General features: G+C 35.8%; 1 protein-coding gene across 3 annotated transcripts in view; it reads right to left on the minus strand.

Annotated features, from left to right (window-relative positions):
• LOC145284751 (adenylate kinase isoenzyme 6-like) overlaps window positions 1-27,726 on the minus strand; it is a 69,885-nt gene that overhangs the window by 10,679 nt on the left and 31,480 nt on the right. For 2 of the 3 annotated variants that reach the window (XM_080133708.1, XM_080133710.1), the window contains exon 2: window positions 6,320-6,471. In XM_080133708.1, coding sequence (XP_079989834.1) covers window positions 6,320-6,471 — 152 coding nt within the window. Of the gene's footprint in view, window positions 1-6,319; window positions 6,472-9,963; window positions 10,077-27,726 lie in introns of those variants that run through there. The other variant, XM_080133709.1, reaches the window with a different exon arrangement.

A 27,726-nucleotide genomic window follows, 5' to 3' on the forward strand; every position in this document is an offset into this window, starting at 1 on the left:
CCAATTAAACAATTACGGATATATGTTCTCTTTCACTTTATTTACTTTTTTCATAGTTCTTTCCGGAAGTAATTAATATCTAGTTTAATTTTTTTTGTTATTTATTTCTAACTTCGGTCATAGCTTAAAATACTGATTTCTCCCTTGGATTTCAATGACAGGTGCGTGAAATAAAATGGCGTCTCCAGTTTTGGTGATAAAGTGTAGAAGTACCAACGTTTTTATCATAAATTTTTTACAACATTAATCTCACTCCAAACAAACAGTTCAACTTAAAAATATAAGAGAATCGTAATGAAAGAATTGTAAATCTAAGGTATATTTTAACGATGCGATTCCGATTCTGATTCCCCCCAAAATACACGATTCTTATGATTAACGATTGCAATTAATCGTCCCACAACTAATACCCTATTAAAGCCTGACTGTCACAATTTCAAAAATGCAATCTGGATGTGAGGACACTTTAGAAGAACGATATGTAATAAAATTCTGTTTTAAACTTGGAAAAAATGCCACAGAAATGTATAGAATGCGTCAGACTGCTTTTGGGCTATTTTGCATGAATGGAGCATCAGCTTTTGAGTGGCATAAGAGATTCAAGGAAGGTAGGGAGTCTGTGAGGAATGATGAGAGGTGTGGGAGAAGTAAGGAAGAAAACCAGAGTTGATTGGCCAAACAGAGAATTTCATGGATAAGAACCGTCATGTGTCTATAGAAACATAAAATGCACAGTTCAATGTCAATGTGGGAACTGTACACACAATTATTCGTGAGAAACTGAAGATGCCAAAAATTTGTGCAAAGTTTGTCCCAAGGGTGCTCAGAGAAGCTCAGGTCATAACTCCATCCTTGTCACAGAATATTTGACCAAGATGGACATCAAAACAGTTCCTTACCCTCCCTATAGTTCAGACCTTGTTCCCTGTGACTTTTGATTATTCTCTTAGCTCAAGGAAAACTTAGAGGCTGTCGTCATGAGACAATTGAGATGAAAGAGGCTGTGATGAGGATCACTGACACGTTCACGTAAGAGGACTTCCATGGGGTCTTCCAGAAGTTGTTGGAATGGTACAAGTGTATTGCAGCCGGAGGAGATTACTTCGGAGGAAACTAGAGTTTCATGCGTGTACTATCAATAAAAGTTCCCATATGAAAAAAGTCTGGAAACTTATTGAAGGTACCTCGTAACTACTACATATGAGGTAAAATATAATCATCAATAGAGTAATCTGCATGAATTAAAATTAAGCGTATTTTATTACTGGTCCATGCCAGGCAGCCACTACTATATTATTGGGTCGAATAGAATAATAGATAATAGAGAAATGGATCTCTTATAATTTTATCTAATATAATTTTATGCAAATATATCCATATGTATTTTACACCCAGGTAACACAGGGCGGCCAGCTAATATATTTATATACAAAGATTTCACGGGAGTGGAGGCAAAACAAAAGTGAAAAATTTGATTGGTAATAATAGAAAAACTATTTAATAAAAGTAATTTTATTTTTCTACACCTATCTTGGCTTTCACAGAAAACTTTTTTAGTTTTCATAATTGTCATAAGAGGAAAAAGAAAGGCAAGATAGGAAGAGACTAAAAACAGGGGGAAAAAAAAACAAAACAAAAAAAAACAAAGATAAAATGAGAGAAGAGGTAAGGGAGAAAGAGAAATAGACAAAAATAAAATTTGGTAGAAATCAGCTTTTCCTTATTTAAAAAAAAAAAAGTAAAATTTGACAGAAAAGTAATTTTGGTTTAAACCCCCCCCCCCTCAAATTCCTGATATATGTTTCAAATTTCATTAAAAAAGTTGTTCAATCATTTGCTTTCCTATAAAGGTATGAACTCACAGACGCTTATCTTTATAATATAGATAATAAAATAATTTCATTTATATGATGCATAATTTCCCAAATTCAGATTTTTTTCTAAATATCAACTCCAAAATTTCATGCGGTCTCACTTTATTAATTAATTTAATTCTCCCTTTTTCTAGCTAGTATTAGGTTGGTACAAAAATAATGTTTTTTGACATTCAACTTCATGTCAAACAACATTATTTTTTGCACCAACCTAATATATCTAACTTCTTCAAGTTTCCTTTGTAACAACCTTAACATACAAATGACCTGATTGCATTAACCAACCTCCCACATGAAAAAAATGCGGTAAAAGTATATTTGACTAATGAACCAGAGGAAATCAATTTCACACTAACATGGCTTGGCTTTCTTCATTTTCTTTTTGTTTTTACTTATTCATTTGTAATGCTTTTTATTAGCAACACCGAACACCATAACGTTCAGCGCTGGATAAGGCACACACTCTTACTTAATTTTACAATCATAGTTTTTAAATCAGTAATAAGTACATTTCTCCTACCTCCATCTAAATAAAACTTATATAACTGGATTCACAATAAAATTTACTTTTTATTTTAATATTTTTGTGATTTGTATATTTGAAGAAACCGCTATTTAAATCCGACTATTAACGGTAGATCACGTTTTGCAAATAAGCAGTCAGGGGGTGTTCACATAAATACTTGAAGCGGAAGTTGTACTTGTCGATGACGTTTCTAGTTGTTTTAGCTAATTAGAGAAAAGAATTGTCTTTGCTACGGAATTTGAACATATGTACAACTTTCCAGTCAAAAGTTAGAATATCTCAAAGTTGACGCTTTGTAGTACAAAGATAAGTAAAGATAGAAACTGTGTTCAAACGATATTTAATAGCAGAAATATTAATTTCTTTTGTCCTAAAATTTGAAAGAATTGTATAAAAAGTTTTTATGCTCGAGTCGTTAGAAATACTGACAAACGCTTATAAACATGAGAATTTTTGTGTGTCGTTGCGCACACAAAAAAATCTATAAACACACGTTTGTCAACTAACATATTCATTTTATTTTTATTATTTAGAAAACATAACTTTTAATTATGGAAAGCAAAAGAATATTTAAAAAAAATAAATTCTTTGAAAAAGATTAACTGACAATGGCCATGCTTTTAAATGAGTTAAAACACACAAACCACTTAAGTAAAAGAATAACTTTTATTGGGTTTGTTTTACAATCCAGAGGTATGAAAAAGTGGCCAAAAAACAAATATATAACAAATAAATGTTACCAAAGGCAAATTACTCTTCTACCTATCTTGATAAATTTTTGATGTTGTAAATGTTTATTCTGTTCAAAAAACAAGTAGTGTCGAGCGTTACATGAGAACAAGAAAAAAATGGCCGCGATGTCTCTTGAAGTTTCGAGACTGACTTAAAAATAAAAAATCATACAAAATAATGGTAGAAATTCACCTGATAATTGTCATCGTAATTTGAAGACGTTAAAAATGAAATTTAATTATCCTAATTAATGATTGTAATCTGTACAAAATTTACTTCCATTTCATATGCTACAAGCCATATTTTGTTAATAATTTCTTTGAATCGTGTCGTGGTTGCCATCTTGGATTTCCTCGTAGCATCTTGGATTTTTCATGGTGTAACGATGACAAATGATAAAGTCCATCAGAATAACATTTCGCATGATGATAAAATCTTACCTTTCATTTTTTAAACTTTTTTTATGATGCTTCTACTGGAAGCCATTAAAATGAAACTTAATTATGCTAATTAATATGCTAATTAGTTTAATGTACTTGAAAACGTAATTCTGATCTGTACAAAATTTCCTTTAATTTGATATGCTACAAGCTATATTTTGTTAATAATTTCTTTGAATCATGTCATGGTAGCATCTTATATTTCCCAGTCGCCATCTTGTATTTCCTGGTTGCCATCTTGGATTTTTCATGATGTGATAATAGAAAATGATAATGTCTATCAGAATAATACTTCCTATGATGATAAAGCCTAACTTACCACTTTTCTTAGCTGTTTTTATGATGTTTCTACTTAAAGCTGTTAAAATGAAGCTGAAATATGTTAATTAGTATGCTAATTAGTCTGTAAGTTAAGTGAGATGGTTGTAAATAACGCCAACTGAACCTTCATGGTATTATATGTTCAAAATTTCATCATAAAAAGATCTGAAGATACAACTTTTTAAAGATGAGTCTGTAAATTGTGCAAATTTCCTACCATTTTCAGTCACAAGCTTATATGCATTTGAATAGGACTGACTTAAGATAAAATGTCCAGTGAACCATGCATTTTTTGATACTTTGAATGGTCATAACTCCAGTTCTAATGGTCTAATTTTAAAAATCTAAAGATATTATTTCTTTGTTTTTTTATGCTCTTTTCAATAATACTTGATTTGAGTTTATTCGATCTAAAGAAGAAAATGGTATGGTATTGCTATTTTTATAAGTGAAAACATTTTATCTAGTGTGTGTATATATATATATATATATATATATATATATATATATATCATAATGTAATATTCCATCAGAAGTTGTTGAATACTATCTGACTGTTCATCAATATTAATAGAATTTAATTTTCTCACTTCCTATACAAATTATTGATAGCCTGGAGTTTAACTACCAGCCTACAGAGTCAAAGATGACTTTGTGATTGGGATCAAATCCCTTGACTGGCAGTAATTGTCATTTCCTACACTGATGAGAGTGTAAGTTCGAAACACATGTGTCTGTAGGTTATCATATATATACATACATAATTTTAATATTTTTTAATAATTATCCACATATTTCATTCTAATGTAATCATCAGTACTTTATTTCATTAGTTAAAATAGGGATTTTGGTGCTGTCCACCTATTTTAGTGGATGATGTCATTACTTTGTGATGTCATCTAATGTGCACGGAGACAAACAAGATCCACAGATTTACTAGTATACAGAATATATACAGGGTGCTTGAGACAAATTTTACAGGTTTTGGGATGGAAATAAAAAATATTATAACTTGGTCAATAATTGATATATACTCAAAATTCAAGGTACATCTCTTAGAGAATTTTTTGCATACAGTTCACTAGAAGAAATGGTCCAGAGCTTCCACCTTAAGCCTAGAACATGCAACCTTCACAGTGTCCTCCATGATGTGTGAATACTAATTTGACTCTGGCAATCAGCTCGTTCTTGAAGTTGCTAGCAGTATGATACTGTTTTTTTGTGCAATCACGTGAGTTATGCATTCAAATGTTGAAGCCAAAAGTTCTCAGTCAAAAAGCATTTCTGGATTTTTCTGGAGGTTTAATATAGAGCTAAGTCTGGAGGTTTAATATAGAGCTAAGTCTGGAGGTTTAATATAGAGCTAAGTCCTGCCACACATTTGATCTTTTTGCAGCCAACCTTTTTACTCAACAACAGTAAACAGCAATTCTATATAGTTATCCGAATTGAGTCGGAGTTCCTTTTCAAGAATGTGAGGCCGCATGATATAGCCCAAAGACCATCACAGTTTAAGGGAACTTCATCTTCATTACATGCGAGACTTTATGTGAACTGTTGGCTAGCTACCTGTTGTTCTGTATATTGTGTAAATGATTCTTCTCAGAACCAGAGTATGCCAGAATTAACTGGTCTGTTTGACCTTATCGGAGCATCTTAGCTTTTGCAGCTTATGAGGCGAGTAGTTGGCCAATGTATACGGAATAGTGAAATTATAGTTTATCACTTTCTTCATAGTTGCCATTCTTACCAAGATCTGCATTATCCAGCTGCACATTTCTTTTTTTTTTTTTTTACAGCATTGTGACGAATTTCATGTGAACAATCATAATGTCATGATCCTTCCTGCTAGCCACTGCTTCCACATCTCATTAAATGCCTAAAATTTTTTAATCTGCTTCGAACCCCTTCTCATCGCAAATTCTGATTACACAAACACAGTTTATAATTTGGTTTATAAATATGTTCATTATTGACTTACAAATTTTTTGTCAACTGATATTTGATTGTTTTTGATAACTCTCATCAATTTTTCTCTCTTTTTTTTTTTTACTTTTTATGTTAAATTTCATGGAGTTTTTTGTAAGCCTATCAATTAGACAGTTATGTTTCCTCATGTCAAAGAGTTAGAAAGTAATTCTTTCATTTTTTTTTTTCTCTCATTGTTATTTATGAACAAAAAAAAATAAAAATTGAAAATTAAATTAAATTCGGAGCAATGACAAGCACGTACAGCTAGTATTCAACATCATTGATAAAAATCCAGATTTTCCAGCTCTTATAAAGAATGAAAACCATGGTGGCAAAATGACACAAAGAAATTCAGATAAAGACACAAATACAATCACAAAATAAAATATATTTTGTTTGGATCTGAAATTGCAGATTTTCTTAAAAAAAATTAAATATTAAAAATATAGAATTACCTTATCTTCATCTAAAATTGGACAGTTATAATCATCATCCCAGCCGTCATATAAACAATTTGCCTTTGCCATTTCTCCAACACTAATGTAGTTTAGGTCACATCGTTCAGCCAACTCACTACCAAGTGTCGACTTTCCAGTTCCTGGAGTCCCTAAACAAAAAGAAAAATTGCCAAAACTATAAAATTATGTCATTTTTAAACTTTAGTAAAATATTGAATGGCCTTGTGCCAGATTACGTCTCAGTGTTATAAGGACATGTAAGATGGCATGGAAGAAAACATATGTGATGTAATATGATTCTGGTGTGATTCACAGGCTGGCCAATTCCAACTTGTGACATTAACTTCATCTTTATCCAACCTTGATTTGAAAAGATCTTACAACAAAGTCACTAAATACACAAAATCCTTAGATCATGTCGGTACAACTACAATAAAGAAAATCATGTTGTGTTTGTTTCTTCCTCACAGACAAACTGGGTACATAAGACTTGTCTTGGGAGTTTTGAAATCTGGGGCTTTTGATCAGGTCACTTTAAGGGTGGAGTTAGACAAAGATCTAGGAATTACCTTTTAGATCTCCAAGAATCAAAATTGGATTCCAATCAGATTAATAGTTTGCAAATTACAGTTATTTAAAAGCAATACTCTCTATTGATTTAAGGACTTATCTTTTTTGGTTGATCTGTTTGGAGTCCAGAAGATTGATTGGGTCTCTTTCAGGCTTTGTCTTGAAGTGATTCTACCTTCATCTCCTTTTTATTTATTTATTATGTCTTCTACAAATCCACACAACAATAAGCACTTTACTATTTCTTATAGTAACATCAGAATTCTTGGGTCAAATTTTATGTTCAGTTTTTTGGGGTTTTTTTTTTAGAAATATCCTCACATTCTTGCTCTTTGTAAGACTAATTTAGATTTTTCTATTAAACGCAATGATTTACATGTGGCAAATAATCCATTTAAACTCTTCCACGCATTTGTACAGTCTTGCTATTTTTATTTGCAAGGACCCCCCCATTCTATGTGTCCCCAGTCTTGAATCTCATGAATGTCCTTTTATCTGTTTGAGGTTGTCTTTGTTGCCGTCCACTTCCTATTTGTTCTTTTTATACTGCTCCCCTTCTGAAAATGACTGTTCTATTATTGATGCTATATCCAACAGTATTGATAATGCATTACAACTTCATTCGTCAAGCTCTTTGTCTTCGGTGACTTTAATGCTCACCATTCTGACTGGCTTCCCCACTGTGGGACAGTCTCTAAGTGGGGATGCCCTCTAGATGGAATGAAATGGAGAAAAGAAAAATTGTTGGTGGGGTTAATGCTCACCATTCTGACTGGCTTCCCCACTCTAATCGCACAGATCTTGCTGGTTAAATATGCCTTCACTTTTCTGACTTGTCGCAAATTGTCAGGGTTACCTTCCCTACACGTTTTTATGATAATGACCATATTTACTTGATACTTTTGTTCACTTCTGCTCCTCAATCATGTTCTGTTTTCTTTTCTCCATTGTGTTCTTCTGATCATGCTGTTTGTGACACGATGGTGTCTTCATTGCATTCAGCGAGGTGCATACTGCAGTGGGGATGCTGTTTGACCAGATGAGATGGGGTCGGGAGTGCAGACTGGGCTAGCGATAAAGCACCAGCCACCATGCTGTCATTATTAGTTTGCCACAACAAGCCATCTCAAAAACGGACACAGAATTAAGGTTATCTACTTGAGATGTCAGAGATGTTTTGATTTGGGAGAAGTATTGCTAAATGAATAAATCCAGAAAAACTGCCACATCAGTGTGAGCCACCACCTTTTCTGCCAGGACTGTGTTAACAGAGTTTGTGACTTTTACTTGGTCTGGTTCTCTGCTTGTAATCAGTCACCTTAAATTAGACAGTGTCGGTTGTGAAATGATGAAATTAATAAATAGTTTGTTATATACCAGAGTTCTGTTTGTTTGTGATGAGGACTCTTCATTTGCAGCAAGCTGACCGGACCAGCAGAGGGATTAATGAACCTGGAGACCACACAGGACAAGAGACGATTGGATCGGAAAACGAAGCGCCCCACCATTGGGACACAACATGTGAAGATGATCATAGGCCATCTTATGTCAGGACAACGTACGATCGGAAAAAGCACCTGTTATATTGGGTGCCGTTTGACAAAGAAAGTCACCGGTCATACTATTGTTAAGAATGATTTTTCTGTTAAGTCTTCAATTGATTGTCCCTTCTATAGGAACATGTTTAACTACAGGGGAGCTGATTGGGATGGACTTTACAGCTTCCTATCTGACATTCAGTATGGTTCTATCTTTAGTATATCTCCAAATGCTGCTGCTAAGGAGATTACTGACTAGGTTTTTGTTGGAATTGACACATTCATTCTTCATCGTCAATTTCAAACTAAACTTTGTTCTCATCCTTCATGCTTCTGCCATTACCCATCATAATCAGTCCTTCAATCAGTATTGTCAGCATGGTTCTGAGACATCTACAATCCTACAGAAATGACAGCAATGCCTGCAAGAGAGCAATTTTTGAGGCTGTCTAGTTATTTTTCAGGAACCATCCATGAGGAGTGCCTACCTTGGCGCTAGAGAGAGGGCAGTGGCCCGTGGATCATCAACAACAATTACAACGTGGGGTGGACCGCACCCGTCTCCTTGGATTGGCAAACTTTTCTTATGCTAAATTAAAACATAGTAACCAGAAACTCTCATCAACCCCTGTCTCTGTGTAGACGATCAAGTCAAACTGTTGAACTGTGAGAATTGTTCTGGATAACCAAAATAACTGCTGGATTTTTGTTTTAAGGCGTTCTGTGATTGGAGAGGCCTAACACGAACTAATATACCAGTGAACACACCCTTGGGGTTTTCGTTCATTTATATCTGGTGTCGTTTGACCAGGATGTGACTCTTGGGAACTCATATACTGAGCTAACTTCAGTTAATAGTAGGCATATAACACCTGTCGTGTTATATTTGGTGCCGTTGAACTCAGGATTAGACCCTGGCAACCCTTCAATTGAGATTCGGCGACAGGTGAGTTTAAGTTCTTTGACTTTGGTTTTCTTTTGTCGATCAGTGTAGAGTGAGAAGGCAATTGAAAGTTGTAAAAGATATAACATGACAAAGATCCTAACGGGGGTGTTCGCCAATATATGAGTTTGTGTTAGGTCTTTCCGATCATGGAATGCCTAAAAACAAGTTCACCCAGAACAACTTTCACAATATGACAGTTTGGCCTGATCGTCTACATGGAGACAGGGGTTGGCGAGGGTTTCTTGTTACTCTGTTTCAATAAGAAAAGTCTGCCAATCCAGGGAGACAAGTGTGGTTCATACCACATTGTAATTGTTGTTGTTGATCTGTGGGGCACAGCCTTCTCTCTGGTGCCAAGGTAGATAGTTCCTGAAAAAATAACTCAAGTTAAGCTTCCAGTCTGGTTGCACTGCAAAGTTCTTTGCAGAAGCAATAAGTAAAAATTCCAGTTGTGGGTTTTCTTTTTTATAACAAATTATATTAACAGAAACATATAACTACAAAGTTCTAAAACCATACAAGAATAAAATTATAGATACTCAAAATTAATCACTTCTGGGTTCACATTTTAACAAGTGTCGTCTCACCTGCGTTCGAGAGCGCTTTTACCTGGGTAACGGTTATAATTCCAGATTCAATTTTCATATATGACTAGCAAGGGTACCCAGCATTGCCTAGGTGTGGAGAGGTAATGAGCAAACGGAGCCCTAAAAAAAATTTTAAAAAGAAATTAATCAACCCACTAAAGAAAATTGAAAATAGAAGCAAGTACCTGTGCAAGCACAAAAAAAAATTTTTTAAAGTAGCAGACAGACAAATCTTTAACTCGAAGGAGGAAAAGAAGGTGAAAAAAAAAGCCAAATGCTTAGCTCCCAAGCCCACCACGACAAATGATGTCAGCGGCGTTCGAAATAAGGTTAGTCATTGCAAGACGTATGATGACTTTGTAAAAATATCAACGAAAAGAAGTGACCCCTCCTTGTGAAAAATAGCCCAGTTGACAGTAAAAAAATTAATTTTTTTTGCAATTTTTGGATATTTGTTGGCAGAGAGACTGAGCTTACAAACGATACCAACTTTGTCAGTGTTGGTCGCGTGTGTCAAAAGTTTTTAGCAGAAAAACACACAAACAGACAGTTAAGATTTATATAATAGACTAGCCTGAGTGCCCAGCGTTGCCTGGGTGTGTCAGCATGTGTGTAAGGGGGTTGGTTGAGCAAAAAAATAAAAAAAAATAAAAATAGAAGTAGTATGCAGGCCCGAATCCGTGACGCACAAGAGGAAGAAAAAAAAGCAAACTGTCTATCAATGTGTCCACTGCGATTGTGATGCCATGGGCGTTCGAAATAACCTGTTTTATGTGACATCGTTCACGTGAGGCTTGAATGACTTGCAAAAATGTCAATGAAAAAAGTGACCCTTCCTTGTAAAATACAGCCCAGTTGATGTTGAAAGAATAAATGTTTTTGGCAATTTTTTGATATTTGTCGTCCGAGACATTGATCTTTGAAACAATACCAATTTTGTCATGTTCCAATATGCCTGTTGGAAGTTTTTGCGAGACATACAAACACACACACACATTTTACCTTTTATATATTAGACTAGCAGGGGTATCCGGCATAGCTCGGGTGTTTAGAGGTGTGGGTGTTGGGGGAGAGGGGAATCAAAACTAAAGAATAAGTGAAGTAATAACCCTGTTTAAATATTATAAAAAAAGAAACAATGTTAAAACTTCTTAAAAAAAATCGTTGCCCGTGTGTTTGTAGGTATGTATGTTGGGGGGGGGGGGGTAAAAAAAAGTTTTAGTAGGTAGGTACGTAGGTAAAATCGAACCCAAAGCTTGGAGGCGAAAGTGGAAAATAAAGTGTGAAAAACACCTGACACGTTACCCTCTCAGCCCGCAAGGAAGAGTAAGAGTTTGAATTTAAATAAGTATTAAAAACTGAATTGAATTGACAGGTGCATGATTTTAATGAGGTCAAATGAAATACTGCAGTTAACATTTACTGCCAGGCAGTTTTTAACCGACTTTAGCTGGTTTTGTTTCCCCAAAATATTGGAGGGGGGAATAGCAATTGTCTGATATAAGGGGTTTCACCCGCATTGATCAAACCTCGGAGGCTCAATTTGGGACGGGTTCAGTTTCGCTTATATACGGAAAAGCCAAATAAACACGCAGAGACTAAGAAATACTGCTAAAATAGCGTATAAATATCGCCCAAATAAAAGATGCACACCACGCCCTTTCGTAAATCTTTGATATTATAATCTAAGTAGCATATAAAAGGTTCTAAGAAATAGTAACACACATTTTGCCTTATATATATATATATATATATATATATATATATATATATATATATATACACGAGGGGTGTGCAATAAGTAATGCCCCTGACCCACTTCCCATAGCAGTAGAGCAACGAAACTTGGCACAGTTATTAGTCTTTCTCTACATAGGAACCACCCAGAGTTATGCATTTCTCCTATCGTTTGATGCAGCTCTGAAGACTGTTTTTGTAGAACATCCCAGGTTGGTCCTCCAACCACGACGTGACTTCAGAAATCAAGGCTGCATCATCTGGGAAACACTTTCCTTTCAAACAAAACTTTATGGCTGGGAAGAGGTGAAAGTCAGAGGGTGCAAGGTGAGGAGAGTAGGGAGGATGGGGAAGGATTTCATAAACACACGCCCGTGCTTCTGATCTGGCAACATGCGAGTTGTGGACCGGAGCGTGGTCTTGCAGGAGGAGGGTACCTTTGCTGATCTTGCCCCGCCTCTTGATTTTGATAGCTTCCCTTAATTTCCTCAAAAGTGAAGCATAATAGGCTCCTGTAATTGTGGTACCCTTTGCCAGGAAATCTGTCATCACTACTCCATCCTGGTCCCAGAAGACCTTGCTGCATGACCTTGCAGCGGAGGGCTGCATCCTTGCCTTCTTTGGAGGTGGTGAGTCCAAGTGCTTCCACTGCATTGACTGGGCTTTGGTCTCTGGATCATAGTGATGGTTCCAGGTTTCATCCTGTGTAATCAGTCTTTTGAAAAACTTTGACTCTTCTTGGCACATCTCCAAATTCATCCTCGAGCACTCGACGCGTTCTCGCTTCTGGAATGGTGTAAGCAACCTGGGAATCCATCTGGCAGACACCTTATGCATATGCAAATGGTCATGAATGATAGTTTCCACAGACGCTGTACTAATCTTGACATCTTGGGCTATTTGGCGAATAGTAATGCGCCGATCTTCCAAAATGGCAACCTCAACTTGACGAACAGATGCCTCATCAATGGCAGAAGGGGGTGACCAGGTCTGGAAGCTGTTACCACAGACTTCTAGCCATCTTTGAATTCACGATGCCAGCATTTTACAAGGGCATTATCACCATAAGTTTCTTTCATTTCATCAAAAGTCTCCTGTGGTGTGCGTCCTTTCAAATACAAAAACCGGATCACTGCTCGACATTCAAAAGGCTCCATTTCACACCTGACTCAGTTCAAACACCTGTAAAACAGAAACCACAATTAGTTCAGAGCTGTAATTTGCCACCTGTAGAGATATAAATCATTGCACATGCAAAATTTCAGCCAGATCAGACAACTGGAAGTGGGTCAGGGGCATTACTTATTGCACACCCTTCGTACATATACAGATAGACTAGCAGGGGTACCCAGTGTCGCTCGAGTGTTTGTAGATGTAAAAGAAAATAAAGTGTTTCGAACCTGTGACAAATGCTAAGGCAGAAAAGAAAGTGAAAGAAAACATGAGATCTTACCGTGATGCTACGAGGCCATAGAAAGTGAAAAGTGTTGAAATTTAAAGATGCCAATCCAAAAATTGACTCGCAGAAACAAACAATTCAGTTTTCTGTCGTTTCTTCCCCATGATGTTGCAGAGAATCAGCTCCCCACAAAAAGGGAGTGTCCAATTGAATAGCAATTGTCTGATATGAGGGGTTTTCCCCGACATTGATCAAAGCTAATTGCTTTCTGGACATCCCGGCACGATAGGCTGGGAAGCTGCCTTCGCTTTCGATTTAGTTTCACTTTTATACGAAAAACATAAACAAACACGCAAGGGGAAGAAATAACGTGAATTTTATAAAAGTCAATCAAAATAAATCTGGAGACGACGTCCCTGCGCAAATTGTAGATATTATGATCTAGGGAATATATAAAATGTTCGAAAACATAGTAACCCCCCCCCCCGAGAACCCTGGTGAAAAAAGCCTTTGCTGGACATACAAAAATGCGTGTGGCCGCTTTGTCTTTTATATATATAGTGCCACACATACATCCGCACGTTTGGGAATTACGGCAGGCGCACGTGTGACAAGGGTAAAAGAAAAGGGACACAACGATTGAACACAACAGAATGCGAGAAAGAACACAACAAAACACTTCCAAATAATATAACAATTTATTAAAGATAGAAAAAAAGACTCAATGAAAAGAATATATTCAAAATTATGGGGTTTGGGATATTGCTAAACATATAAACTGAGCGAAAGTCCTGGAGAGAGATTAACCGCGTAACAAGGAAGAATTAAGCTTCTGTCTGATAGGAGAAACAAAATATACACTCACAGTATGTTTTTTTGTTTTGTTGTTTTTCTTTTCACAATTTGTTAGTGGCGTGTTTATTCCGAGAGAATCATTTTGTGGGGAAAGAAAGTTCAAATAATAAATTCACAATTATTCCATTTTTTTCTTCTCTTATTATCTGCTTTTCTGTACCAATGTCGGAATTTTATCTTGCTTCCAGATAAATTCGACGCTAAAATAACTAACCTGAAAAAAAAATGACAGCATGGAATAAAAAAAAGGGGAGGGGGTAAAGAATAAAATATAAAGGTTTTGCTTTGAAACGAAGAAGAGATTTTACTCACAATAATAAGTTGCAAATTTTTCCCTTTGCGGGCATTAAACTTATGAAACGCCAAAGTAACATATTATGAAAAAAATAACACTGGTTCTTATAATGAAGATGTTGCATCCATTAACGAATACAATAATAAGATTCAAAATAGTATCTCCTAATCACACTCGCATATGAAATAAATTTTAGGAGCGTACTCACAAATTGAAAGCCAGTCAGGCACGTGTCTTTTTCTTTTTTTTGTTTAAAGTACTTTTACAATTTTCTCTCCCTCCATGTTTGCATGCAAAATGTAGACACACAGATGGATTTCAGAAGCAAGACCGCGTCGCTTGTCCGGGTTTTTCTTTACCAGGTTTTCTTCTTTGTAGGAGGTTCCAAAATTCCTTGCCACATAAAATAAGGTATTTTCTTTTTAAATAATTTCACTCCTTCTAAAATATGTGCAAAACCGTAGTCACGGAGATAGTTTTCAGAAGTATGTCTCCTCACATACCCAGGTATTCTTGCCGGGTTTTCTTCTTTGAAGGAGGCTCGTCAAAATTCCATTTTCAGCGCCGAGCAATGAAACAAACGTCCAATCTCCATGTCAGCGGAATTTCAAAAGAGGGGGAAATACGCGCTGGGCTCAAATTAAAGGGAGTTTCGTACAAATCCAAAATATACAAAACTAAAAATCATAAAGGATACGAAATACAGAAAATCATATATAAGAACCAGATGAAAAAATAATAAATGTAAACAGGGGGGGATGCACTATTATTGGTACAAAAAAAAAGTTCCAACACCATGTCTGTCATTCGTTTTTGGTTTTCCTTTTTCCTTTTTTTTATTTTATTTCAGTCGTCTGCTCTTCCATGGCATCACTCCGGGTCGACGGTCGAAGCAAAAAGGAATGAATGAGGCCGGAATCCAGGTCCTAAAAGAAATGGGAGAAAAGGAGGGAGTTTCACTTCCTGCCTTCCGCTTCACATTCCGATCTAAAAACCGAATTGACAAAATCTCTTTCTTCACCTCTTGGCTGATGAGATATCTGCTGGTTGAATTCTTGGCTTTCAAGACTGGATGATAGTGTAGTATCTGTTCTGCTGCTATACTTCACTTTTTCTGTCCTCGGTCAGTGGAAGAGAATTCCTTCGCGACTGAGACAATTTCTACCTCTATCTACGTCCAGAGTGGCCCTCTCTAGGGAGCTGGATCTCTCCACATCAAAGCTCGATCTTTTGTCCAACACTGCCCTCGCGGGGAGGCAAGTAAATGTGGTTGTACGTTCATGTTCCCCCCGACTGACGTTATTATTAGGTTTTAAAAGAATAATGAATTAGTGGACTCTCACTCAGTTCAAAACAAGTATTAATATTTAACCTATTGATAGCGAATAGGGAGAAAATATATAACATTGAGGTGGCCATCTATAACAATAGATATATAGATAGATAATGTCGACACAATTACATGAATCTGTTTTTCTTCTCTTTATTCTATTTTATGTATCACTAGCGGGGGTACCCGGCATTGCCCGGGTTTTTAGAGGCGTGTGTGGGGGTAAAATGATAACAAAGCGAAGTAATAACCCTGTTTAAATATTAGGTATTTTTTTAAATTAGGTCCACCTCCACAATTTTCTTTTAAATGACGACTTTTATAGGTTTGACTATGCTGAATATGGAAATCGCATGGAAATTTTGAAGAAAAAAGTAGTTATCGAGATATAAAATGTTGTTTTATGCATTGTATCCTTTAGCGGCCATCTTTGTTATGCGTGTAGATTTGTTTATGGCGCGCGCATGCGCGTAATACAGATGGCCGCCAAAGAATACAATGCATAATACAACTTTTTATATCTCGATAACTACTTATTTCTGCAAAATTTCAATGCGATTTCCATATTCAGCATAGTCGAAAACCTAAGAGAGTCGTCATTTACAAGAAAATTGTGGAGGTGGACCTAATCTAAAAATTTACAAAAAAAAAAAAGGGTCCGGCGGTGCCCGGGTGTTTGAAAAACCAAGGAAAGTCTGAGGGAGGGGAGGTTTGAACTCGAATACTTGAGGCGAAAGCGAAAAAAAAAAAATGATGAATTAACTAAAAAGTGAATTAGGTCAAATATCAATTCCGCAGTCAAGTTTGTTTTGGTTTAGTTTCCCAACAACCAGCTCTCCATAAAAAATAGGGGTGTCCATATGAAAGCAATTATCTGATATAAGGTTTCTACCGCATTGATCAAAGGCTGATTGCTTTCTGAACGTTCCGGCGCAAAAGCCGAGAACACACTGTTTGAATTTAGTTTTACTTTATTTATACTAAAAAGCAGGACAAACAGTCGACACAGCGAAATAGCGCAATTTTTATAAAAGTCAATGTAAATAAATCTAAACCCGACACGCGTTCCCAAATCGTAGATATTATTATCTAGGGGCTATATAAACAGTTCTAAGCGATAGTAACCCCCCTGGGACCGTCGGCAAAAAAAGCCTTTTCGAGACATACAAAAAATGCGTGTGCATTTGCCTTTTATAGATGTGAACAGTCAGCAACGATGGATGTGGGGTTGAAATGGGGAAGTTTGGTTGCAATAATCTTATCAGTTAGTCGATTCAAATACAATATGTGGTGAAACTGTTTTGCAGCTTACGAGCAAGAAATACTAACAGCAGAAACTCGATTTAGACGTAGCGTTTTGGGAGCTGGCCTCATTGTACCTCAACTGACTTGACTTCTCCTTTCTGTCTTTCTTCTAAAACCCACTCTTGCATAAGCACATATATTGGTAGGTGGGTGGGAGAGTGAAGTGTCCCCCAAATCCTAACCAGCCAATAAGGGGTCACTACCAGGGTTGCGGAGTCAGATGGTAAAAGTCCGACTCCAACTCCTAAAATTCCGACTCCGACTCCTTTGATATCTTAAACTCCGACTCCGACTCCTTGACTCCTATGTGGAAATCTATTTTGCAGATCCATATACCAGCCTCCCACACCTATTCAACATGCATTTTTTAATTACTTTTCTTGTATATCATTTTTTATATTTGACATTCACTTGTATGATAAATATATTCACATATACACTCTACCAGTTTTTATTTATTTTACTCATGTTAACACCTAACAAGGCATATCACCACTTGGACGTAAAAGGTTACTTTTTGAGACCATGTCTAGGAAAGATAAGCAAGATATCGGTTTATGTTACATTTAAACTTCTGCATATCAGTACGACCAGGAAAGCAGGTAGCAGGAAGGGAATTCCAAAGTCTAGCTGTTCGAGAGAAGAAACTATTAGAATAGAAAGCTTTCTGGCATCTAGGGACCTCAACAGTGAAGGGGTGAGATCTTATTGCTAAGCGAGTTTGTCGGGATGTGTACAGTGAGGGAATCCACCATCTTTGCAGCAGTCTTTGCAATGTCCTCTATGTATTTGTTCCAGTTCATATTGACCGCAAATGTTAGGCCGAGGAATTTGAAGGTAGAATTCTCAGGTAGGGTGTTATTTTTCATCAATATAGCTGATTCAAGAGGCATCTTGTAATTGTTAAAAGAGAGCAGCTTAGTTTTGGTAGCATTAAATGTTACCATCCATTTGCGTCCCCATTCCATGATGGTCTGGAGGTTATTTTCTAACAATTCTGCCATTGTCTTAGATTTATGTACATCCGTTCTTCCCTCATGCATGTTATAGAGCATTGTATCATCAGTAAATATACTCATCTCGAATACAATATTACCAGGGAGGTCGTTTTTGAATATCAGGAATAATAATGGCTCAAGGATTGACCCCTGAGGTACTTCCGCATCAATGTTATGCTGCTTGGATGTATGTCTGTCAATAACAACCTGTATGCTTCTATTGGCTAAGATGGATCTAATTATATTTAGTATACGTCCAATTATAACGTACGATTTAATTTTAATTAGCAACCCTTTATGCTAGACTTTGTCAAAGGCCTTGGATATATCAAGAGCTACAGCTGTGGCTTCACCCACTTTATCCAGTATTTATGGTAAATGCGTTCGCAGATGAATATTACAATATATGTAATAGAACGACATTGTACAGTTTGTCAGAGAGATTTGCTTTTGCTAGGTGGTGAACCAGTGCTTGATTAATTAAGATTTCAAAGATTTTAGTGAAGAGGGGGAAGAGATTAATAGGGCGATAATTGAGAGGATCTGTTCTTTCACCAGAATTCCTGTACACTCATACCACAGAGGCTATCTTCCAGCTATTAGGGAAGCAAGATTCAGCAAGGCATTTATTGTAGACTTGGAAAGTATGGGGGCTAGCTCAGTTAAACATTTCCTAATTAGTATAGCAGAAATGAGATCAGGCCCACACTCCTTTGAGGTGTCCAAGTTTTTTATGATATTGTGGACATGAGAAGGAGTGATTTTTATATCATCTAATGGGGCTTCATTCCACATAGGGAAATTTGGGAGGGAGTTGTTTGTTAACTATAAGGTGGAGTTGGAGGCGAATCGCCAGGACAACAGTTCCACCTCCTCCGTTATCGTACATGCAACCTTTTGGTTGTTGTTCAGTGGAGGAATTACTGACTGTCCTTTATTCACTACACTAGTATGGATTTTTCAGAAATCACGAGTTCCTATCTTTTGCGATTTTATGCTTCCCTGATTATTTAAGCAAGCTTTCTTTTGGTTGTCCCTATTTCTCTCTTACAATGATTTCTAGCATCTACGAATTTTTGCCTATTTGTATTTGACTTATGACGTACAAACTGGTGGAATGCATGCTGTCTTTGTGCAGCACAATCTGTAGTGAAGCATGGGGGTGAGTGGGGATTGCTATAATACTTCCGTGCGCGAACATGTGCTTCAATTCCCGCTCTGCACTAATCAGTTTTCTCATTGGCACACTGTTCAGCAGGAAGAGAGAAGATATCGGTCCATGGGGCATCTCGGATGTGTTCTCTAATGGTTTCCCAATCAGCCCTGTTGTAGTATCTCATTGTTTTGAGCAATGATTCTTCACCTTGAGGTTGGGATTTAAATATGATGTCAACTGATACCACTAGGTGGTCTGTGTTTCCAATCGGACTATGGGCATTAGTCACACAATCCTCAGGTACTGTGGTGAGGAATATGTCTAGAAGTGAAGCTTGCTGAAGTTCAGTATCTGGTAGGCCAGTTGGAAACATTACTGTCTGTGTGAGTGAATGGGCTATAGAGAAGCTATAAGTAGAGTGTCCAGCTGTATCTGTGTAATCTGAGAAACCAAGCTAATTTTTATGGTGGACATTAAAGTCACCAAACGCATGTATTTGGGCGTTACTATCCAAGGAAAGTGCTGCATCTATACTATCAGAGACATGACCAATTAGGGTACAATCCTGACTTGAGGAAAAACGGTAGAGAAAATATAAGTAATTAACGCAGCGGTGAGAAGTTAGTCGAAAGCACATAAAAGCCTAGTCATCCTATTCAAGATTTTTCTCTCTAGTTTAAGGGAGAGTGCTATGAATACGGACTCTAAGCTCGTACATACATCTATCCGAGTCCTTATGGCAAAGAAGGAGGCATCCTGTCATGTTAAAGTAGTTAGAGGGGACTGTGGAGAGTGTAAGTTTGTTTCACTTAATGCTAAGATATCCAGGGAGTTTACTAAATACTAAGACTCTACATCATCTATATTTCCTTTAAGCCCCTGGATATTTATGAAGGTGAGCCTGAAGTGGCTTTGTTTGGGTTGTCATTTAATTACATTTTTGTTTAATGTCAGTAGAAATACACATGAAAAAATTGAAATAGCTTAAAATATTTCAATATTGGTGTCTATAGAAAGAGCTTGATGAGCTTAGAAAGAATCTTTTTAAATTTTTTAAATCCAATTAAAATTAAGGAAGTTATGGCTATTTTTGTACCTCACACGTTTGGATATTTTCCCATCTTTAAGACTATAATGCATTTTGTCACATTTTTTTACACTACTTTTTCAGTAAAAATGTCATATCTTTGTTAAACACAAGACTAAGCAATGAAATTTACCATATAAGTGTATTTTTGTGCTAGGAATTAGAATATTCTACTGAAAATCTCAAAGAAATTCATGGTTTCCAAATAATCTGTAGTAAATTCACATAAATATGCTGCAATTCCTTAAAAATGCCATGTATTCATGAAAAGGAAAGAAGTTAAAGAACTCAAAGTTGAATTGTAATGCATTATATGTATAAATAACTGAAATCGAAATCTAGGACTGTTTAAAAATGAATATATTGCAATATTTCTTTGGTATTATTGTAGATTAATATCTTCCGTTAAGCCTCCACCCCTCTGACCACCTCTCCAAAATATGTGATTTTACCTTTGTAGGCAATTATGTGTGAATACCTTAAAAAAAACTTTAATGAAAGACAAACAAGTATTATTTTAGAATTTAATGTAAAATGATTCCCCATTTTGAGCCATTCTAACGTTTTAGGGCAGTTAACCATCTTTCTTTTTTTTTTTTTTATCAGAGATAAATCCTGTGCGCCTTTTTTTTTTCTTTTTTTCTAAAGACGATTATGTGGTTTTAAAAGGGTCTTTGTGCAATTATGAGAGGGTGGGGAGGTTGCCACTCTGACTTTGGGTTAATGATAGAGCTAAGGAAAATTATGTGTGAACACCCTGAAGACTTGATAGAAACAAAACAAAAACAATTTTAGAATTAAGAGTTGGGGTTAGTTTCACATAAATTTAATGTAAAATAATTCACCATTTCGAGACCATTGTAGTGTTTTAGGACAGTTGACTTGTTTTTTTATGGGTGATAAATGGTGCACTTTTCTTTCAGGAAAGATTCTTTTTTTTTTAGACACTTATATGTAGCTTATCAAAGAACTTTGTTTGGTGAGGAGCTTGCCACTTAGACTTAGCATTATTGTTAGGGCTAAAGAAGGTTTTAAGAGGAGGAGGCTTGCCACTCATACCTAGGGTTAGAAGTAGGATTAAGGGAGTTTTTTTAAGGTGTTTGAACCCCATATTTACAGTTAATGGGTCATAATTATTGGCCTTTGAAAATGTTATGCCTTAGATTTTGGACATCAAATTACTTTTGAATATGAAATTTATTTTTGTTTACTTTAGAAGAATTACGACAAATAGACAAAAATAAATTTCATTTAAAACAAGTGACGTCACTAACAGAAAACGTGACGTTTGGAAAACTTATTAAGTATTTTTTCCCACTAATTTAAATATCAAAAAAACTTTTTTTGCTAAAGCTAACAAATTGTTCACAAATTTTTAATAAATTTGTTTTTTATTTTCAATTATATTTCTTGTCCGAGTGACATGTTATTTCATTAAACTTTTCAGTTTAAAACGTTTTTTTAAATTTTTTTTTATTTCTCTACCTGGACTTTGGGTCAAGATCACAGTGTAGTATTCTGATGCTACACTTCGCCTTTTCTGTCCTCTGTCAGTGAAGGAGAAATCCTTCATGTCGGAGACAATTTTTATGTTTGTTTCTATCCAGATTGACCCTTTTTGTGAAGCTGGATTTTCCTCGCATTAAAAAGTGACCTTTTGGGGAGGCAAGTAAATAGGAACTTAACTAGAAACTGAGCACCGCCTACAAATATTTAAATATTGATTTGTAGTTTTTTTTTTCATATATATAATTGGGTAGATTACTATCCATTTGATTATAATCAGACAGAAAAAGACAAAAAAAAATAAATAAATATATTGGGAGGGGGGTACTACTCGCACACGTGAAGCAAAAAAATCATATTTCACATTTTTTTTTTTTTTTTTTTTTTTTAAACAAAACACTTTAATTCACCGTTAAAAACTAATGTAATGGATAAAAGTGCACACATTAAATATTTGTTTTTCAACTATATTTTTAAAATTTGACCAAAAATAACACTGGATTGCTTTAAAATTATATATTCTGATAACCGAATAGCTCTGGTTAAGCTAATTATGTTCTAATAATATGAGCTCCAACTAAATATGTAAGAACATTTTTTTATTTTCAATTTTTTAAATTTTTAATTCGTTCTGGAATAAACAAACAAAACAAAAAAAAGTTTGTTTACAATAAAGTAATATCAGCAATATTAAAGCTGCTGCTGCTTTCACAGATCGTTTTTAGATACTTTTTAAAAATAGAACAATTTTTTCCAGGTATCATGATTTTAAATTGCTCGGTACCACAAGATAAAGCCGGTTACATTTTTATTTTTAATGGATAAATGTAATAAAAAGATTGATTTATTTAACAGTGGGTGTCCAAAGAAATTTTTTTTTTAATTTTCCAAACTCGTCATGTTGAAGTCTTTTTCTTAACACAACAAAAAAATGAGCTGTCAAAAGAATTTTGGACAACCGAATCTATTAAAAGTAATATCTCTTCTAATTAATTTCCAAATTTCATGACTAAATTCTTAAGAGAAACGTGGTACGACCGTTTACAAATCGGGGAGGGGGTGGGGGCCATTACAAAATCTTACCAAAAACACTGTTAACATTTTTAGCACTTTATTTGCTTAAAACTCTTAAAATATATAATGTACATTGTTATTTATTAATTTATTTGAAAGTATATTCATTTTCAAACAAAGTGGTTGTATTTTGAGAACTTAAGATGCTTTGGTTTTTAAAATATGATGATTTTAGCAGAACCCTCTTGAAATCCATAATTATCCAAAGCATTTTATCGTCTGTGTGTATGTCAGGTTAAGGGAAGAATGTTGGGCAAAGTGGGTCTGTTTTGATGCCAAGTATACACACACAGTGGTCCACTAGCCGAGTCCAGTCTAGAATGTGTGGTCTCATGAAAGCCAACCAGATATAGCAGCAGGGTCCCTTTCCATGCGCGACATGGCACTACAACTATCCTGATATTATAGAACTGATGACAGAGCAGCCGGTCTAAGCATTACCAAAGAGTTAGAGCTCCTGTACTGTCAATCGGAAACAGCAGCAAGACAAACTGTCAATCGGAAACAGCAGCAAGACAAACTGTCAATCAGTTAACCTCAACCTCTCAGACAAGATTGGTCCAGACAAGTCTAGTGAGCACAAGTGGCATGCAAGCAAACCCAATTTTCTCAGTTTCTTAGAGAAAAAGAGAAATTTAAAATAGGGAACGGCATTGAATGTCCTAGTCAGAAAACAAGGCCAAGCACAAGGTGGCTCTGGTGAGTCCCTGGTATTGTACCTCTGGCCTGGCTAATAGACAAAGAAGTGTGAAAGCTGGCGATAAGAAGAGTCTATCTACTCCTTAAGCAAGTTAGGTTTGCAAACCAGGAATTTGTTTGAGCCACCAGCTCCAGGAAGGATGTCGACCATGACTGAGGAGGCCTGCCTCTCCCAGTTTTATTATCAGAGTTTTCTTTCTCTTAGATGGATGATCTGACAAGATCTACGGGTCCATCACACTGAGAGGAGTAACCGTGCGCCTGGTTTCTACACCATGTATTTCTGCGCCCCCGCATGGATGAAGATATTGAGTATCTTACTTATAGTTTTTCTCTATTCTACATAAATAAGCGCAGGATTGGAGACAGATTCCCCTCCAACATTTACAAGAAATTGTATCTTTCAAGAACCAATCTGCTCTAGCAACTAACTTGTTTTAAAATAAATGAATAGGATATTAATAATTATTTGAATATGTAAGAGAATATAAAGCAAAGAAAACAAAAGAAATGCTGGAACTAGATCTACATAAGGAGGTTCCACACAATATGAATATATAGATGCACTTAACTTGGTGTTCTTTGAGCGACCCATGTTGGTCTAGCTAAAAGACCAGTTTCACCATGTGGAATGAATTGGGGTGCAAAGATTAGCATTTATTTGAGAGGAGTAAGTGGGAGGGAGGGAGGATCTGCCTTAAGAGCCAAATGTGTGTTTTGATTTAAATACTTCCTTCTTTTATTTAATTGGAAACAGTATAATTTTCGATTTTTGTATTAATAATTTAAAACATACAAACTCATTTACCAAAGGTGATGAATGCTAGAAAAGAGATGCATATTTCCACTTTTTCTATTGTGTCTATACATATGTTGCTAACTATTACTAATATATTACAAACAAATGACATGCGAGAAAAATCTAGGAAAATAGTTTCAAGCAGGTAGATAGCATGGAATATAGAAATGGAATAAAATAATACAATAAAATAAATTAATTTTTTTTTAAGTAATATATATTTTAAAGGCGGATTTAGGGATGGTTGTTATTTTAAATAGATTTAAATTTTTTTTTTTTTTAAATGCAAGTCCCCCTTACAAAATTTCAATATCATATTTTATTGTATAACATGGGGAGTAGACTCGCCAGTTAAAATAAATTCAGATAAGAATGGAAGTTTGGAAATGTGGTTTAAAATGCACTACAAATACATTTAAAAACAAAACTACATTTATAGAATAAGTTAAAATAACAAATTTTATGAAGCTATCAGTTCAAAAGGGACTACAATATTTTGGGATAAGGAAACCTCTTTAGGCCATGGTATTTCGAAGCTAAACGCTTCTCATCAGAAGAGGGGAGTAAAGACATACTATATAGGGAGGAAATTTTTAAAAAGATAATATTGCCTTTATGGAAAGAGAATCAAAAGAAAAACATGAAGCTGTACTGAGACTAAAGCTGATTCCAGGACTGCCAGCAATTACTATAAAAGAGTAATAAAGAATGCGAGAGAGTTGTATGCTCTGTCCGTTAAGTCCAAAGTAACTAAGCTCCGGCTTGGTTCCCACCAGTTTTGGCAAACAGCAAACAGGATCCTGAACAGAATCATGTGCTCTATCTCAACCATCATCAATGGACCTGAGGTAATCTCGTCAGCATCAGACAAAGCCAAACTCTTTGCCAAAAACTTTGGAACTAATTATACCCTATGCAACCTAGGCCGTTAACCCCCCCCCCATATTTCCTATCAGAAAACATGCCATGCGACATAAATATCTGTGCGTGATGTTGCCAAACTAATCAAAAAACTTGATTCCAGTGAAGCAATTGGCCCAGATGGCATTCTAATTATAGTGCTGAAAAAACTTCAACCAGAACTAGTTCCCATACTTAAAAAGCTGTTTAAGTGTTGTCTTAAAGAGAATTGCTTCCCAACACTCTGCAAAAACTCACCAATATGCCCTGTATTTAAAAATTCAGGTAATCGATAATCTTCCTCTCAGTACAGACCAATACCTGTGCATCATGAGTAAGTTGCTAGAATCCGTGTTAAATGGAGAAGTAGTTAACCACCTCAGCAAAAATAACCTTCTTAGTGACATGCAATATGGTTTCCGTTCTGCTAGATCTACAGATATATCTCATAGGATTAGCGAATCTCTCAATGGAGGCTTCCTTTCTAGGGCAATTGCTCTTGACATATCTAAGGCCTTTGTTAGGGTATGGCATAAAGGTTTACTTCACAAGATCTCCAGCTACGGTATAGCTGGAAATGTTTTCTCAATTATTAAACCATTTTCCTCTGATATGTTCATAAGAGTAGTGGTTGATGGGCAGAAATCAGAAGCTCATAGTATTAATGTTGGAGTCCCTCAGGAGTCCATCTTGGGCTCAATTCTATCCTGATCTACATCAATAATCTTCCAAATCGCATCCTAAGATCATTCGTAGACATTTATGCTGATGACATTATCATCTATGGCAACACATCAAAGGCCGTAAATGACCAAGTTCTATCTGATTCTCTGGTCTTTGATCTGGAGCATGTGGTGCAATGGAGAAAGAGTGATTGATTAATTTTAATGCATCTAAAACCAAGCTTCTATTTTTATATCACGAACACTCTGATCTCCTATCTGGTATCGATTGAAATGAATGGCTCTCATCTTAGGGAGACTCCATGTTTTGACAAGCTTCTCAGCTGGAAAAATGGTGGGATCCTTCTAGTGATCCAGTAGATATCTCACTGCTGATGCAATTCTCTACTTAAGTAAAAGCCAGGTACATCCAAAGATGGAGTACTGTTGCCACATCTGGGCAGGAGTTGCTAGAAAACTCTTATTCTGCCTCAACAAAGTTCAAAATAGACTTTATAACCTAGTGGGAGTGCCCTTTTCTCTTCTCTGCAACCTCTTTCCCATAGAAGAGACGTTATGAGCTTGTCTCTGGTTTATCTCTATTTTCATGGCAGGTGCGTGTCTGGGTTCCAATCTATGTTTCCCCCCTCGCCAAACTTTCATGAAACCACTTCTAGCTGAAACTACTATCAATAATTTTTCCCCACTCTTTATCTGTACCTAAACCTAAACGTAAAATCAATGAACAAAGCTGCTTTCTTAGAACTGCACGCCTGTGGAACTCTCTTCCATTTTCCTGATTTCCAGCTGACTACAATTTGGTCATATTCAAGTCCAACATAAACAAATTCTTGAGGAGCCATCTCCTTAAGTAATTCAATTTACTAAATTTCCACTACTAACAATTACTACGATATTGCCTCATTGATTTCTGTACATTCATTAACCCTTATCCTCGAGTGACCTTTTGACCTTAATAAGTTGTGACTCCTATGTAAAAGAAAAAAAAAGGAAAAGCTATAAATGTTAAGGAACAGTCGCCTGTTCTTGTAAGTGAGTAAATATGAGATAGGATAGTCGAGAATTCGAACCTGGGAAGCTAGATTTGGAATTGAGAATTTGAATCATAAGTTAAAATAAATAATACAGAATGTTATTGAAAAAAAAAGGAATGTGATGATGCAATTTTGTTTCTGTTAATGAAATGAAATTAAAATTGAGGTTATCTAAATCCAAACAACAGAAAATGTTAAACATATTTGTAAAGTGGGTTAATCGAAAATTAGGTTAGAGAAATCGGTCTTTGTAAACATGTGAGGAACAATGGATGCTTAGACACGTGAGGCATGTCAGGCCACGGGATCGATATGCACGTGTTTGGTCATGCAATGACATCATGAGTTCTCGATATAGTTAGAGCTTTAGAAGTCAGAGGGGAGTCAGTCAGTCAGGCGAGAAGAGAGAAGTTGGGCCGGGACAAGGTCAGACAGACAGAGCTGACATCGACCTTCGAAGTGAAGGTAGAAGTTGAAATAATGTAGAGACTTTGAATTCCTTGATGCGAAGCCATTGACCAGTCGAAGGAATAAACGAACATCATATTTTTGTAACTGTCGTCTTCGTGTTATGTCATTCAACAAAAAAAGTATTGTGAATTTGTATTATAAGAACTTTGTGTATAAACTCATTTAAGAATTTGCCTCCCTCTCAGTATCAAGAAATAATGAATGTTCCTTCATTATGATAAAAGACTGAAAATCCTCATCTCAAAAATATGTGTGTTAAAGAAAGAAAAATGTTTATAGAAACACTCCCAGAACTGTCAAACTGTATAAATGTCAATGTCTTTATCAATCTCTCTCTATATATATCTATCTCCTCTCATCGTCTATTAAAATGTATCCTGTCTCTCTTTATATATACCGATCTGTCTATCTCACACTAACATGAACAATCTAAGA

This window comes from Euprymna scolopes, chromosome 9 (genome assembly GCF_053919585.1).
Source record: "Euprymna scolopes isolate OS-2025 chromosome 9, ASM5391958v1, whole genome shotgun sequence".
Taxonomy (NCBI): domain Eukaryota; kingdom Metazoa; phylum Mollusca; class Cephalopoda; order Sepiida; family Sepiolidae; genus Euprymna; species Euprymna scolopes.